The following is a 16947-nucleotide window of genomic DNA, read 5'->3' as shown; positions in this document are numbered from 1 at the left end:
TGATGAACCAAGAGGATTAGGTTCATGTGATGAACTAAATTGGATTAAGAGTAATCCAAGTTAAACTAATTGAGTTGGACTCAATTAGATTCATGTGTCCAATGAGTCTAATTTAGATTATGACTCATTAAATCAATTTAGTATAATGAATAGAGATTCATTAAATCAAATTGGCTTGAATCAATGGTTAGATTTGATCAACCATGGGAGAATTTAAGTTAAGTTTGACTTGACTTGACATGGAAGATGAAGAGTCAACTTTGACTTGATCTTGACTTGACCAAATGCCATGTCATTGTGACTTGGCATAGAGCCGGCCAATGATGATGTGCCACATCATCAAGATTACTTCATGGTATGCCACCTCATGTGGAATACCAAGAGTCTTGACTCTTGGTATTACATGGAGGTTTTAAAACCTCCATGTGTGGTCGGCCACATTAAGGAATCACATTAGTGTGCATTCAAGCTATCTTCTTCTTCCTTCTCTCCTCTCTTGCTCTCCCTCTCTTCCTCCATTGCCAAGATTCCTTGGAGTGCTAGCACACTCTAAGATTTCCTCTCCATCTCTTGTTCGTGTGGATACTTCTAGAGGTGTGTACACTTGAACACTTGAGATCCGACGGACCTTGGACGAGCGAGATTTGCGAAGGGCTTCGCTTCAAAGGTATACTCACTTTCTTGTAGATCTAGTGTAGATCTAGGATAGGAAACATGTACATGTAAATTTTTATATATCTTCGCATGGATCCGTGGCAAGACTTCGGGGTTTCCACAACGCAAAAAGCGGTTTTTGCGACCCGAAAGTCCCAACAATTTTAACCCGAATGCAATTAGAATCTGACCCAAACCTAACCTGAAGATATTTATAAACGAGTTCATGGGTTATAATCGGGTCAATTCATGTTAACCCAAACCTGACCTGTTTATTAATCGTAAGGTTGACCCGAACACAATCCGAACCCAATAAGACCCGACCCTAACCTGATTTCTTTTGTGTTCGGTTCGGGTCATATTTTCATGTCGGGTTATAAACTGCCACCCCTACGACTTAATGCTTCTTTTGCAGCGATCTTTTTCTCCGACATTCTTTCCACCAAGACACAACAATTCACCGAAGCTTAGGTAATCCTAATCTTCTTCTCCGACCTTCTCCATTCTATAATGCTCACTTGCTCAGCACCAGTGGGACTGGACCGGTCACCCAAGAATAATTAATAAGATTAACTGAGATTATCATTTTTTTTATTTAGCTTAATTATTACCCAATTAGTCTTTTCAAATTCTTTATAGCATACATTTTTTTATTAAATATATTGATTGAATATTTTAACATTGACGTATGATGTTAAGTAGCTGAAAAGATATCAGTACTCATAACAGAAGATTATATGCTTAAATTTATAGTTTGACGAACAAATTGCTTTTGCACAATTCAAAATCCAGTGACTTTTCATGTTCGTCCTGATATTGTCATCTGAAGTTAAATGTATAAGAGTTTTGTTTCATTTTTGTCAAAGCTACTATAATTTGATAATTCATGCAATGTTGGAGTGCGAAAGTCCAACTCGTGCTATGATGATCGGATTTATGCGACTTTAAACATAACTTCCTTAATCTGAGGTGACACTGAAGTTATTTACTTCTGTTGTTTACTCATTTTTCAATTTTCATATTGTTGATTTGAGGTAACAGATGAGAAGTAGAAGGGAGCTAAGGCTGTTTTCAATGCAAGCATTGATGTGGGTATAACCCTGAAGTTTACTGGGCTCGGGTAGAATTTCTTAAGTTAATTTGGTTCTTTAATTAGTTTGATTGATATTTTGATTTCTTAAACTAATATCATTTTGCTAAAAAGAAGGTAATTTTCTTAGGTTATGGGGGCAGTGAGCCCTAAATTATTACTTGAAAGGTAATTGATTAAGTCTTTCTACCATCTTTAATCTGGCCTAGAAGTTCTCAACTTTACGATAAATATTGTTTATTTTTGATATATTTTATTTGACAAAGGGTTCTGAATCCCTACTTTGGTTTGAATTGACATTGTAAAACAGATTCATCAAGGAGAGGCAGCAAAAGAAAAACATCTATTGAAGTTGCTGTTGCCACTAAGTTTACAATGCTACCATGGAGATTTGGTCGAGTGTTCTCTATGCTCTGAAGGATTCACTCTTACGTCTTGATCTCACATCAGTTGAACTATACCAGCTGCATTGGTGTGCCTATGCCTATAAGCATGTTCCTGCTACAATTTCTTGAAACTCGACAAAGTTAACATTATCATTGATGTTTCTGTTGCCAATTATTCACAGGCCTGGAATATGGGGAAATGAAGGTAACTGCCTTTTACTTTCCTTTAATGCGCGTGGAAGTAATTTTATCCCTTCATATATCTAACTCAGCTCAAGTTTTGATTCGTACTACGAAACTTGGTTTAGGGTATACCAATGGCCTAGGGGATGCTGTTGAACAAGGCCTTGCCAAAGTTGTTGGTGTCTCAAACAACAATGGTTGGTTTCTGACTTTAGCTACAAGATGCTTATGCATGATAGATACTCATGCTCAACTCAAGAAACGGGGAATTCCATTAGGTTCAAACAGAGTTAAGTACAGTCTACTATACAGGCCTCTGAAGTAGAATGGCGTGAGGGCTACATGTGATGAATTGGTGGGCAACCCATGTAAGGGGGTGGTGTATGGTTTTGGCCCTTGTGAGCGTCGTAATAGATGAAATAAAAATTAAATTACTTTAGTTTGATTAATGGTTAAATGTATTTGGATAATATTAATATTTATTTATTTTAATATTAATTGTATAATACTTTTGCATTAGAAATTATTTTTTTTAATATTTTTAATTTGTTTGAAATGTGTGATTGTTTCTTGTAAAATATTATATATATATATATATATATATAGAGTATTGATATTATGCGCGCCCTCTTTTGCGCTCCTGTGCGCGTCAAAGCCCGGTGGAATTTTTTTTTTCAAAATCTCATATTTTCACACCACGTCATTTGATTTTTTCCTTTTCTTTTCTAAAACTTAACTTTTCCTCGCCTCGCCTCGCCTCGCCTCTGTGTTTCCCGCGACGCCGGAGGAGAGATCGCCGCTTCGCCACCTACCGCCACTCTTCGCCGCCTTAGCCCGACGCCGCCCTCCCCTCTCCCTCGCCGATGCCGAGCCCCGAGGACCTTCCTCCATGTTCTGGTTCATCCTCCATGGCTTCTGCTACTTCGTTAGCCTTGCCCTTGGCTTCCGTTTCTCCCGTGTGGTCGTCCTCCTCCTTTTCTCCACCTCCACCCTCAACTCCACCCCCTTCCTCCTCACCACAACGACGACGACCACGACCACCACTACCACCACTACAACGACCACCACCATCCGAACCGAGACCGTCACCATCTCCCATCTGCCCTCGCTCACTCCGGCTGCTCACCTCCCGCCGCAGAACCGGACACAAGGCCACGTCGTCGTCGGCAAGCATGGCATTCGCATCCGGTCGTGGCCGCACTCAGAACTCGCCGAGGTGCTGCGGGCACACGAGATCATCCAGAGCGTTCATCGCGAGCAGCGGCTCCAGTATGGCGTCAAGAGTCCTCAGCCGCTGCTCGTAGTCACGCCCACCTATGTCTGCACCTTACAGACGCTCCACCTCACCAGTCTTGGCCATTCCCTCATGCTCGTGCCCTATCGTAGAGCACGGCGTCGCGGGAAACACAGAGGCGAGTTGAGGAAAAGTTAAGTTTTAGAAAAGAAAAGGAAAAAAATCAAATGACGTGGTGTGAAAATATGAGATTTTGAAAAAAAAAAATTCCACCTGGCTTTGACGCGCACAGGAGCGCAAAAGAGGGCGCGCATAATATCAATACTATATATATATATATATATATATATATAGTGATAAATTAAAATGAAATTATATACGGATTTAAATCAAAATTAGAAATAGAATTTGTATTTAAAATTAATTTTATTTGGTTAAATTAAAAACATATTTATAAATAATTTTTCAATCTATTTTTGAAATTAAAGACGGAATATTTTCGTCTCAAAATTAGCCACGGGACTTCCAGTAACGGATATTTGAGACAGAATATCTCATCTTAAACATTCTTTAGAGATGAAAAAATGACTTTGATAGACGAAAATTTTAATCTCTGAAATCTTGTTTTCTTGTAGTGTTCATGGATGTGAGTAAACATTGTGAGCTCGAGGAGGAACGTCAGGAAGTGACCAGGTCTACTTCAAATTATGCTTACATTAAAGAGTGAGTAAGGACTCCCGAGGTACATAGCACAAGTGGCGTAAGCATGAGAAAAAGGTCAAAGTCCATGGCAAGTGGAAGCCATTTGTGAAGATTGATGAGAAAGGATAGAAATGCAAGAAGAAGAAACTCGATAAGAGTAATGTCCGTCACTATGTATGTGCTAAGCTTGGACATTTCACACATGAGTCTAGCGAGCGAAAGGTACATCCTTCTTCTTTACATTGTATGAGTTATGTGTTATCTAGTGTGATGTTCGCTAACTCTTCTCCTTTGTGGATTGTAGACTCAAGAGTCACAGACCATATAACTCATGACAAGAGCGCATTTGTGGAGTTTCACCGTCTGAGTCCCCATACGAAGAGGTTATATGTGGGGAATAGAGCATATGTGGCAGTGAGAGGAATGTTGGGACACTTCAGAGCTAGAGGGGGTTGTGAATAGCTCGCTTGCTTCACTTCGATGATGATTTGTAGTAGAATGGACTCGAAGCAATGTTAACGCCTTGATTTACTTAGTGTCCACCTCAAGCGAGGTGACTAATCCAAGGATCCAGGTCTCTTTCACACATCTACTATGAAAGAGCTCCTTCTTGGAAGCAATCCAAAGGTAGAGAAGTCTCGTACAAGCTCACACACAGAAATATAAGAAGAAGAACAAGAAGAAACTAATATAATAAGAAATCTTACCAGATTTATAGCAAATGAAACTCTAGCTTCTTTCTTCTTGCTTGTAGACACCTCTTGATGAACTTAGAAGTGCAGCTACACTTCACTCTAAGCTTCCAAGAACTGGTGTGAAGTCGTGTGAAACTTTGAGCAAGAAACTCTAATGAAACAGTGTTGAGCGAACTCTTTTCTAGAATTACCGTTGGCACCTTAATCGATTAAGCCTCTTCTTAATAGCTTACCACGTCAGCAACCTACTTCAAACGACTATATTTTCACGTGTAATCAATTGCCCTAATCGATTAAGCCTTCCTAATTGATTAGCCTGATCGATTAGGAAGCTTTCTGTTTACACGAGAATCAGCTAAAAGCGATTAAGCCTCCTTGTTTAATCGTTTACCGTAGCTTCTGTTTCCTCCCGTAAGCAAATTAAGCCTCTTTGAGGTAACTAATCCAAAGGTCCACTCTCCTCATTCACAGTACACTATGAAATCCTCCTTCTAGGAGGCGGAGAAACCTCGTACAAACTCAAACACTATAATACACAAGAAATACAACAAAAGATACAACAAGAAGAAGGAAATGAATACTACAATGAGATGTATTTGCTCTTGATCTCTTGTTGCTATGGATTGCCTCTTGATGCCTGGAAATGCAGCAACGCTTTACTTCAAGAACCTTCAAAAATTGGTAGAAAGAATAAGAGAAGAAGTTCTGCATTTGAATCTTCGTCGTCACCTTTATATCCCTCAGATTAAGGAACCCAATAAATTGGCCTTACTCTCAATCAATTGACATGTCAAATTCGAGCGCATCCAGCCGTCTAAACCTTGCAATGACTCTTTTCTTTGTCACTAATCGATTAACCAATCGATTATGGTCCTTCTAAATCGATCACCCAATCAATTACGAAGCCTGTTGTTTGTTGGGACCGAAAAGTAGCTAGAGGGGGGTGAATAACTCGTCGCGTGCCAGGTGCTCATCGTTGCTTGTTTCTTCAGAGATATGCAGCGGAAATACAAGAAACAAAAACACGCAACGCTAACAAGGATGGTTTACTTGGTCTCCACCTCACAAGATGTGACTAGTCCAAGGATCCACACCTACTCACGCACCCTCCACTATGAAACACTCCTTTATGGTAACTACCAAAGGCGGAGAAGCCCTACAAGACTCTCAATACAAGAAGAAAGGGAAAGGTAATGAAATACAAGCACAAGCTTACAATGAGTACAAAAGCCCTAACTCTAGCTTCTTCTTCTTGCTTTTGATCCACCTCTTGACTTGGAGCAACCTCCAAGAACCTTCAAGAACTGGCGATCTGGAGCTTAGTGAGAGCTGTGGAGTTGCTGGTGAAGATCGTTATTGAACAGTAGAAGTTCTACCGAAGGAGACGCACGCCAACGACCTTTATCTGCGCCAACGGTCGGATCCCGATCGATTGGATTGCTCCCAATCGATCGGGTCAATCGATCGGGGAGGCTTTGGATCGATCCACGGATCGATCCAGAGCGCCTCTGTGCTCTAGAAATTCGCCTGGATCGATTGGCTGATCGATCCAGGGCTTATCGCGACATACAGCACCTTCCCAATCGATCAACTTATCGATTGGGACCTCTGGATCGATCGACTGATCGATCCAGAGGCATTCTGTGCGCTCGCGACTTCCTCCCAATCGATCCACTGATCGATTGGGACGAAGGCTTCTCGCAGGGACACCCCAATCGATCGACCGATCGATTGGGCTCCAGCCAATCGATCGACCGATCGATTGGGCTCCAGCCAATCGATCGGCTGATCGATTCGGCTTTTGATTTTTGCCCAAAACCAAGTCCCAAGCCTCCCAAACAAACATCCGGTCAACCTTGACATGTTGGTTCATCATGCCTAGCATCCGGTCACCCTTGACCTGATAAGACTCCCTCACCAAGTGTCCGGTCACTCCCTTTGACCCACTTGGACTTTTCTTCATCTTGCCAAGTATCCGGTCACTACCTTGACCTACTTGGACTTTCACCAGATATCTGGTCAACCTTAACCCATTTGGATCTCTCCGTGCCAAGTATCCAGTCAATCCTTTGACCTACTTGGACTTCCACCAGATGTCTGGTCAACCTTGACCCATCTGAATTTCCCCGTGCCTGGCTTCACTCACCAGGACTTCCAATCTGCCTAGCTTCACTCACTAGGACTTCCAATCTGCCTAGCTTCACTCACTAGGACTTCTCTTCTGCCTGACTTCATTCACCAGGTCTTTCACCTAGCTTCACTCACTAGGATTTTCACGTGGCTTCACTCACCAGGACTTCCAATCTGCCTAACTTCACTCACTAGGACTTCTCTTCTGCCTAACATCCCAGTTAGGACTTCCCAATCAAGTATCTGGTCATCCTTGACCTACTTGACTCTTCTTCAATCAACCTTGTATTGTCAAACATCGAAACTCAAACCAAGACTCAAGCTTGGTCAACCAGGTCAACCTTGACCTGAGGGATGTTGCACCAACAATCTCCCCTTTTTTGATGTTTGACAATACCAACACTATCACTTACAATACCACATGTATGTTAGGCTAATCCCATAGCCTAAACCTTCTTCATGCCACTAGGTAATGAATACATAAGTTAAGCCCTTCATTCTCCCCCTAAGATGGCAAACTCCCTCTAGGTAATGAAAGCCTAACTTACTCCCTTTCATTCTCCCCCTATTGGCACACATCGAATCATGCCCCATTTTTGGGCACACATCAACAAATTCACTTGTTGAAAACTCTCCCCCTGAAGAGTTGCTTATCGTTGTTCACAACTTCACTCGTTGTTATCAACATGATAATGAAGGTCTCATACCCTTCATTATCCTTAACCCTACATTCTCCCACAATGTAGGCAAATGCCCATCCTTGAGCATTATCCATTTGAAACCACTTGAACAACGAGGATATCCACTCCCCATTAAAGTTCAAACGCTCAACCTTGAGCATGTTCTTAACGAAAGGTTAACCACCTTCCAGGGTTCATGAAAAATAATTTTCATGTCTTTAAAGAGTCTCTCCCTCTAAAGACATGCTGGTAACTTCTGTCATTGCACCAACAATGACTTGGAATCCCTAAAACTTTAAGAAACCCAATTTTAGAAGTTTTGAGGTTCAAATATTCAAAATTTGAAACAAACCTCAACCTAAACTTCAACTTAGCCTTCCTTAACCAATCCATCCTTGTTTTCCACATGAAAACATCCTTTTTATGTATACAAATGTATTTTCAGGGGTTTGGAATGATTACCTAGACTAAAATAGGTTCAAAGATGCTGAAATCAGGCATTCCCAGCCAAAATTAACAACTTGGATCGATTGGAGTTGTGTTCCAATCGATTGAACCTTGCTGAATCGATCCACTGATCGATTCAGGAGGGTTGGATCGATCGGTGGATCTATCCAGGAAGCTCCTGTTCGCGAGAGGTTTGCTCTCAATCGATCGCCCGATCGATTGAGACCCTTCAATCGATCGGGTGATCGATTGAGGTCTGATAGTTGCTGAAATTCACTTTCTGTGAATTTCAGAAGCCCCTAGAAAAATCTACAAAATTCTAAAAATCGTAAAAATTTGTGTAGACATTATTTAGGGTATATACTATCAAGGAAAAATAATTTTCTAAGAAAATACTTCATATTTTCAAAGATTGACACAAACTTGAAACCTTGCAAAAACTTTAGTGTTTTCTTCAAGTTTGTGTCTAACTATTCAATGGTGATTACTCTCAAAAGATAGCCTTCACCAAGGTTTTCCAAAATTATTTTAAAAACATTTTCAAAACCAATATCCCACCATATTCCTTGGGCTTAATGCACATGACTTGTACATTAACTTTCCCAATGATGGGAAAACACATAACTATGTGTTTTGATGAACTTAAAACTCAAAAGAATGCACTAAATCAACATCTTGAGTTTTGTTCATCATCCTAACATCTCACTTGTATCTAATGTGCACTAAAATACATACAAGTCATCTTATTGGTCTTTGTGAGATGTAAAGTTTGGTTTTGCCCTAATCTAGGGATCATGCATATTTATCTAGACATTTTGTGGATATTGAACATCCACTTAGGATGTTACTTGTTAATACCACTTGTTGAAAACACTTGTTGATAAATGTCATTTGTCCTTGCTTTTAAGGAATTAAACATAATGCATGATAATGTTATGGCATACATCAAAATGAAATAGCTTTCAAAAGAAAGATTCCTATAATTACATGATGTATGTATGACATGACATGATATTTTTATATTTTTCATAATAAGTCATGAATGAAAAATACAAAACTAAATATGGTGTCATGGCATGTGATGGGCAAACATAACATGGCAAGGTTTAGCATACATAAAATTACCTAAATTACCTATCTAAGTATCCTTAATCTTAGCTAACTTAAAAATTAAACCTAGATTGTCCAAAAGTGCTTCAAGAAAATGCCAAAACCTATATTGGCATTTCTAATTCTCTTGATTAATTTTTGCCAATTGAAATTAAGCGTATTCCTCAAATATTGGCAAATTTCATTTTTCCACAAGAGTAGCACTTTAAATTAAGGCTTAGCTTGCCTTTAATTTCCTAAGAACATACCAAAATCCCAACTTGGTAGTTCTTATATTTTCTCACATTGTGCCAATTTAAAATAAAATCAATAATTCTCCAATTTGGCACATTTTACTCTTTCAAAGAGTAAATCATAAATCCATTTCATTTTCAAAGGTTAATAATAACCTTGAAAATGCTCCTTGAGTGTCAATTTCTTCGAAGTTGGGTTAACTACCCTTCTTCTTAGAGTTGACACTCTCTAGCCCATCTATGGGGTAGAGAAGATGCTCCTAGGAACCCAAAACCTATTGGTGCTCCTTGGATGCTCTAGGTATTCATTAGGGATAACTTCCCTAGATACCTTCCTAGTGATCTTGTTTGGCTTCTTAGAAGCCTTGGTCACTTTTTTTAGGTCAACTCTAGGGATTGCTTCCCTTGTGACCTTGTTTGTGACTTTCTTAGACTTCTTAGAAGCCTTAGTCACATTTATTGCAAAAATACTCTTAGGGATGACCTCCCTAGTATTTTTGGCTTGCCCACTAGACCTAGGATTGGTTCCATAACTATATGGAACCCTATGATAGGAAATTACATCATTCTTGGCCTTTGGTTTGTATCTCAAACCTCTATGACAATTGGATGACTTTGATACTCCTAGCCCTAGATTTTTACCCTTAAACCCTTGTGTCATATTTGTGATTTTTCTAATGGTCTTCTCTAAATTATCAAGTCTTGACCTCAAGACTTGATTTTCCTGTCATAATTCTTCAACCTTAGGTTTTTCACTAAAACCTTGATTTTTCTTCTTCTTAGGCAAATACCTAGAATCCTTAGGGTTCTTGCCTAAATTTCTATCTACCTTTTTAAACCTAGGTTGAGAGGTTTTAGCATGATAAGCTATATGTTTTTCCTTAATGCTATCGTGCTTCCTATTTTCATGGTAAATAGCATTAAAATGATATAGATTAGAATTAGCATGCTTTTTACCATAATTTAAAGGGGTAGGCTCAATGAAAGTTACCTTTCTTTTTTACCTTGGAGGCTCCCCCTTGAATTGAGCTTCCTCCTTGAGCCTTGACCACCTTCTTCCCCTTTGGGCATTGACTTCGGTAATGCCCCTTTTAATTGCAAGAGAAGCATACAATGTGCTCCTTGCTCTTCTTTGTTGTGGGGATGGTCTCCTTGGGTTTTACCTTGCCTTTTAGTGCCACTTGACCCTTTTTCTTGGCCAATTTAGGGCACTTGTTCTTGTAGTGCTCTTTCTCTCTACACTCAAAACAAATAATATGATCTTTATTATTTATTGAAATATTTATACCTTCATGTGTAGGGACGGCACTTGCTCCTCCATTTGACTTGGAAGTAGAGGCTTCCTCTTGATCTAAGGATGATACTCCACCATTTGATTTTGCTTGACTTGTAGAGGTGGAAACCTCTTCCTCCTCTTCTTCTCTTGACCCGGATGTAGAAGCTTCTCCTTCTTGATCCGGCGTCACCAAGGATTGCTCCCCCTCAATCCTAGAGGTGGAGGCTTCATCATCTTGTACATGGAACAAGGAGTATGCTCCTTCCTTGTTCCCTTCATTGCATTCCCTCGGAGATGAAGCTTTTTCTTGAACTTCTTCTTCTTCAGAAGTTGAGCATCTCTCAACTTCGGAATCCTCCTCTTGGTCTTGCTCTAATGAGTCGCCCTCTTTGGATTCCTCTTGATTCGGTACAGTGGAGGGGATCTCATGGATAGTTGTCAACTTGCTCCAAAGCTCCTTGGCATCTTCAAATTGTCCAATTTGAGCCAAAATATGGCTAGGCAATAAATTGACCAAAAGCTTGATCACTTTATCATTTGCCTTGCTCCTTTGAATTTGCTCCGAGCTCCATTTGCTTTTCTTGAGGACTTTTCCCTTGGAGTTCTTTGGAGCTTTGAAACCTTCCATAAAAGCAAACCATTGCTCTATCTCCACCATCAAAAAATTCTCGATCCTTGATCTCCAAAGATCGAAGCTTGTAGATGTGTATGGTGGAGCCACCCTCGTGTCAAATTCAAGTTCATCTTGGAATTGCATCTTGAAGTTGAGCTTCTTGAATTTTTTGACTTTTGATGAGTTTGCTCCAACTTCTTCACCCTCTAGCTTTGCTTGTTTTGTTTACCCCTTCCGACGATGATTCCAGTGAAGAGCAACCTCGCTCTGATACCACTTGTTGGGACCGAAAAGTAGCTAGAGGGGGGGTGAATAGCTCGTCACGTGCTAGGTGCTCATCATAGCTTATTTTTTCAGAGATATACAATGGAAATACAAGAAACAAAAACACGCAACGCTAACAAGGATGGTTTACTTGGTATCCACCTCACAAGAGGTGACTAGTCCAAGGATCCACACCTACTCACGCACCCTCCAGTATGAAACACTCCTTTATGGTAACTATCAAAGGCGGAGAAGCCCTACAAGACTCTCAATACAAGAAGAAAGGGAAAGGTAATGAAATACAAGCACAAACTTACAATGAGTACAAAAGCCCTAACCCTAGCTTCTTCTTCTTGCTTTTGATCCGCCTCTTGACTTGGAGGAACCTCCAAGAACCTTCAAGAACTGGCGATCTGGAGCTTAGTGAGAGCTGTGGAGTTGCTGGTGAAGATCGTTATTGAACAGTAGAAGTTCTACCGAAGGAGATGCACGCCAACGGCCTTTATCTGCGCCAACGGTCGGATCCCGATCGATTGGATTGCTCCCAATCAATCGGGGAGATTTTGGATCGATCCACGGATCGATCCAGAGCGCCTCTGTGCTCTAGAAATTCGCCTAGATCGATCGGCTGATTGATCCAAGGCTTATCGCGACATACAGCACCTTCCCAATCGATCAACTGATCGATTGGGACCTCTGGATCGATCGACTGATCGATCCAGAGGCATTCTGTGCACTCGCGACTTCCTCCCAATCGATCCACTGATCGATTGGGACGAAGGCTTCTCGCAGGGACACCCCAATCGATCGACCGATCGATTGAGCTTCAGCCAATCGATCGGCTGATCGATTCGGCTTCTGATTTTTGCCCAAAACCAAGTCCCAAGCCTCCCAAACAAACATCCGGTCAACCTTGACATGTTGGTTCATCATGCCTAGCATCCGGTCACCCTTGACCTGATAAGACTCCCTCACCAAGTGTCCGGTCACTCCCTTTGACCCACTTGGACTTTTCTTCATCTTGCCAAGTATCCGGTCACTACCTTGACCTACTTGGACTTTCACCAGATGTCTGGTCAACCTTGACCCATCTGGATCTCTCCGTGCCAAGTATCCAGTCAATCCTTTGACCTACTTGGACTTCCACCAGATGTCTGGTCAACCTTGACCCATCTGGATTTCCCCGTGCCTGGCTTCACTCACCAGGACTTCCAATCTTCCTAGCTTTACTCACTAGGACTTCCAATCTGCCTAGCTTCACTCACTAGGACTTCTCTTCTACCTGGCTTCACTCACCAGGTCTTTCACCTAGCTTCACTCACTAGGATTTTCACGTGGCTTCACTCACCAGGACTTCCAATCTGCCTAGCTTCACTCACTAGGACTTCTCTTCTGCCTAACATCCCAGTTAGGACTTCCCAATCAAGTATCTGGTCATCCTTGATCTACTTGACTCTTCTTCAATCAACCTTGTATTGTCAAACATCGAAACTCAAACCAAGACTCAAGCTTGGTCAACCAGGTCAACCTTGACCTGAGGGATGTTGAGGAACCCAATCAATTGACCTTACTCTCAATCAATTAACACGTCAAATTCGAGCGCATCCAGCCGTCTAAACCTTGCAATGACTCTTTTCTTTGTCACTAATCGATTAACCAATCGATTATGGTCCTTCTAAATCGATCACCCAATCAATTACGAAGCCTGTTGTTTGCTTGTGAGCTTCTCCCAATCGATTACTCAATCAATCACACTCTCATAGCAAGTTTCTGTGCTTTGCAAAAAACTCCTCTTGATCAATCAAGAGCTCTTGTTTGTCGCAAAGAAATGTGCCTAATCGATCACTTGATCGATTGGCGTAGGTCTTGATTCTGTTTCGTAAACTTCTCCTAACCAATAGATTACCTGATCGTGATCGATTGGGTTTAACCTTGATCGATTACCCAATCGATCTGAGCCCTTTCTACTACGTGAAGACAAGCTCCCAATCGATCCACTTATCAATTGGATTTGGCGTAATCGATTATTTAATTGATTGCTCATCCCTAACTCACTTAATCCTGTGACCTGTTGGAACTTCTCTACCAAGTATTCAGTCAACCTTTTGATTTACTTGGACTTTGCTAACTTCTAGTTGGACTTCTGATCACCAAATGGGGTCCTCCTTGATCCACTTGGATTTTCCTCTTGCCCAATCGCAGTTAGGGCTTTCCTTTGCCAACGTACGATCCTCCTTGATCAACTTGGACTTGCTTGCCTAACCACAGACAATTAAGACTTTTCTTGCCAACGTGCAGTCTTTTTTAACCTACTTGGACTTTCCTTGCTAACGTGGGGTACTCCTTGACCCACTTGAGCTTACCTTTGTCTAACCCAAGTTAGGACTTTCCTTTCCAACGTGGGATACTTCTTGACCCACTTGGACTTTTTCTTGCCAACGTGCAGTCTTCCTTGACCCACTTGGACTTTATTTGCCTAACTGCAGTTAGGACTTTCTTTGCCAACGTGCTGCCCTCCTTGACCTACTTGGACTTTCTTTGCCAACGTGACATCCTTCCTGACCTACTTAGACTTTCCCTTTTCCTAACCCTTGAGTTATGATTTGTCTTGCTTAACCTCTAGATAAGACTTTACCAGTCAAGTATCGATCCTCCTTAACCTACTTGATCTGTCTCACATATTGTCCAATAATATATTATCCAAACATATTGTCTACAACATATTGTCCAAATATCGAAACTCAAGCTTAGTCAAATTGGTCACCTTGACTCGGGAAACGATTGCACCAACAATCTCCCAACAGATCATTGTGTCTATTTAATATGGTCAGATAACTCTTTTGTGATTCTATTGTTGTATGTGGATGACATACTGTTGGCTGGGAACAACATTGAGTATTTAATAATTATTAAAATATAGTTATTAGCCAACTTAGATATAAAAGATATGAGTGAAGCTAAGTTTATTCTCGAAGTAGATATCTGGAGGGATCGCTCGAGAAAAATATTGGCTGTTTGACAAGAGGCCTACATTAAGAAAATGCTCGGGTGTTTTGGGATAAGTGAATATAGTATCATAGATAATTTGATTGCTCGAGAAAAGTGTTGACACTTTGACAAGAGGTCTACTTAGAAAGTTCCGTTGGTTTTTTCAGTCGGATCATTACCTAACGTATGTCCCAACTGGGATACGACCTCACCACTCTACTCTAGGATCTTACCTTAACTTACTCACTAAACATTTGATCCTCTAAACCAATTTGGATTTCATATGTCTGCTTAGTGTCTGATCGACGCAATCCACTAAGACTTTTCTGTAACACTGAATTAGCACAATAAATATAAATAATAAAGATAAAATAATGTTAGCAATATCCAAAATATATTAGTCCAATTGACTGCATGTGGTCCATCGAAAATCTTTCAGTCACATTTGTTTGGAGTTCACTCATCCAAGACTTCTCATTACCTAGGATTCACTCCCCTTGAGTTTTTCTTTGCTTGTAGTTCACTTCTCCAAGACTTCTTAATACCTGGGACTAACTCCTCTAGGGTTTTTTCCTTTGCTTGAAATTCACTCCTCCAAGACTTCACCACTAAGGCTTACTCCCTTAGGATTTTCCTTTGCCAAGCATCCATTCACCATGACCTATTTGGACTTACTAATTACTCTATAGACAATTCATCTTTGATAGACATCCGGTCACCTTGACATACCTGGACTCTTCAGTCACTTGGTAGACTACTCACCCTTGCTAGACATCTGATCACCTTGACCTGTCTGGTTTTGTCGATCACTCAGTAGACTTCTCACCTTTGCTAGACATCTAGTCACCTTAACCTTGCTAGACTTACTAGTTACTCGGTAGACTTCTCACCCTTGCTAGTCATTCTATCAAATTTTGACCTGACTAGAATTTTCACTTGACTATGTCAACCTTGGCTAGACCCCATTAAACATATAATCAAATAAACATCAAAACCTTAGAGATCGATTGCACCAACAGTAACTGATCCAACTAACCTAGTAAGGCTTTCCCGATTGTGCTCCCTGCACACTTAATCAACATTATTAGATTATAACATAACTTAACTTTGAACCTTTGCCAATATCAAAAATAGGTTCGATTATCTGATACTCCCTACATCAACAAATAATTTTATTAAATACCCATTGGATACTTTGGAGAGTGTTATAGTTAAGATTAGAAATTTTATTATTTCTGTTGATTTTGTTTCTCGATCCCCATTATTTTAGAAAGGCACTTCTTAGTCACCGATGGAGCCATAATTGATGTTAAACTCTCTTTGGCGATTGGTAAAGATAAAATTGTATTGGTAAAGATAAAATTGTATTTGATTTATCTAAGACTACTATCAACCTTTTGTTAAGAATGTTTGTTGTAGGGTGAATTGTTTACTATAGGTGATGAAAGAAGAATTACATGGACATCCCCATGACGGCGCTTTGAAGTTGAGCATATATTATGAAGAGTTGCTGATAGCAAAGTTAGCAAGTACCTTTTTCCTACATCAGAAAGGTTTAAGAGATATGACAACCTTGTGAAGTTGACCATATTTGAGAAAGGATCGAGAGATGGTGATAGCAAAGTTAGCAAGTACGTTCTTGCATGAGGAGGATTCTAAGGCTATAAAATGGAACAAGGGGCGGCAACTACAAGGCAGGGATCTTCTGATCCCGTCACAAGGGATCGAGGAGGAGGCTGCATCGAAGACATCAAAGGAACAATGACGTCAATGGCTTGTATCTCTGGCTTTATAAAGTAATTTTCTTTATTCTAGGATTAGAGAGTAATCCGATCATAGGATTAGAGAGTAATCCGATGATATTGAACTTGTAATTTTCTTTTATAATGTCGTTATTATCTTTGATTCGGTTTAGCGTACTTACCAAAACGTTGACAACTGTGAATATATTAATGTATGTTTACAATTACGAGAGATTAATGGTCAGTCTACTTGAAAGAGCGAAAACTAAAACTAAGGAAAAGTTTATGCAATGAAAAATTTTCGTCATTTACTTCATTAAAATTTTTAGATAGAAGAGAAACGTAATCCATCAATGGATAATTTTGGAGCCAAAATCGATCATCTCAAAATCAAACGGAAAGCCACGGATGGAAAAAAAAAATGACGCATGTACCTTTTTTAACTTACAAAATTACACCATATACCTAAAAAAATGACGCATGTACCTTTTTTAACTTACAAAATTACACCATATACCTA

General features: G+C 40.3%; 1 protein-coding gene across 1 annotated transcript; it reads right to left on the bottom strand.

The window, feature by feature from the left end:
- Nucleotides 1–3142: 3142 nt before the first annotated feature.
- LOC122019574 (glycine-rich protein DOT1-like) lies at nucleotides 3143–3487 on the bottom strand. The gene has a single exon (XM_042577031.1). It carries the CDS (start codon nucleotides 3485–3487, stop codon nucleotides 3143–3145), a length of 345 nt encoding a protein of 114 aa, XP_042432965.1.
- Between the last annotated feature and the right edge of the window lie 13460 nt (nucleotides 3488–16947).

Source organism: Zingiber officinale, chromosome 9A (assembly GCF_018446385.1).
Source record: "Zingiber officinale cultivar Zhangliang chromosome 9A, Zo_v1.1, whole genome shotgun sequence".
Classification (NCBI taxonomy): Eukaryota; Viridiplantae; Streptophyta; class Magnoliopsida; order Zingiberales; family Zingiberaceae; genus Zingiber; species Zingiber officinale.
The sequence above is the reverse complement of the archived record's forward strand: the minus strand, read 5'-3'. Positions and strand labels throughout refer to the sequence as shown.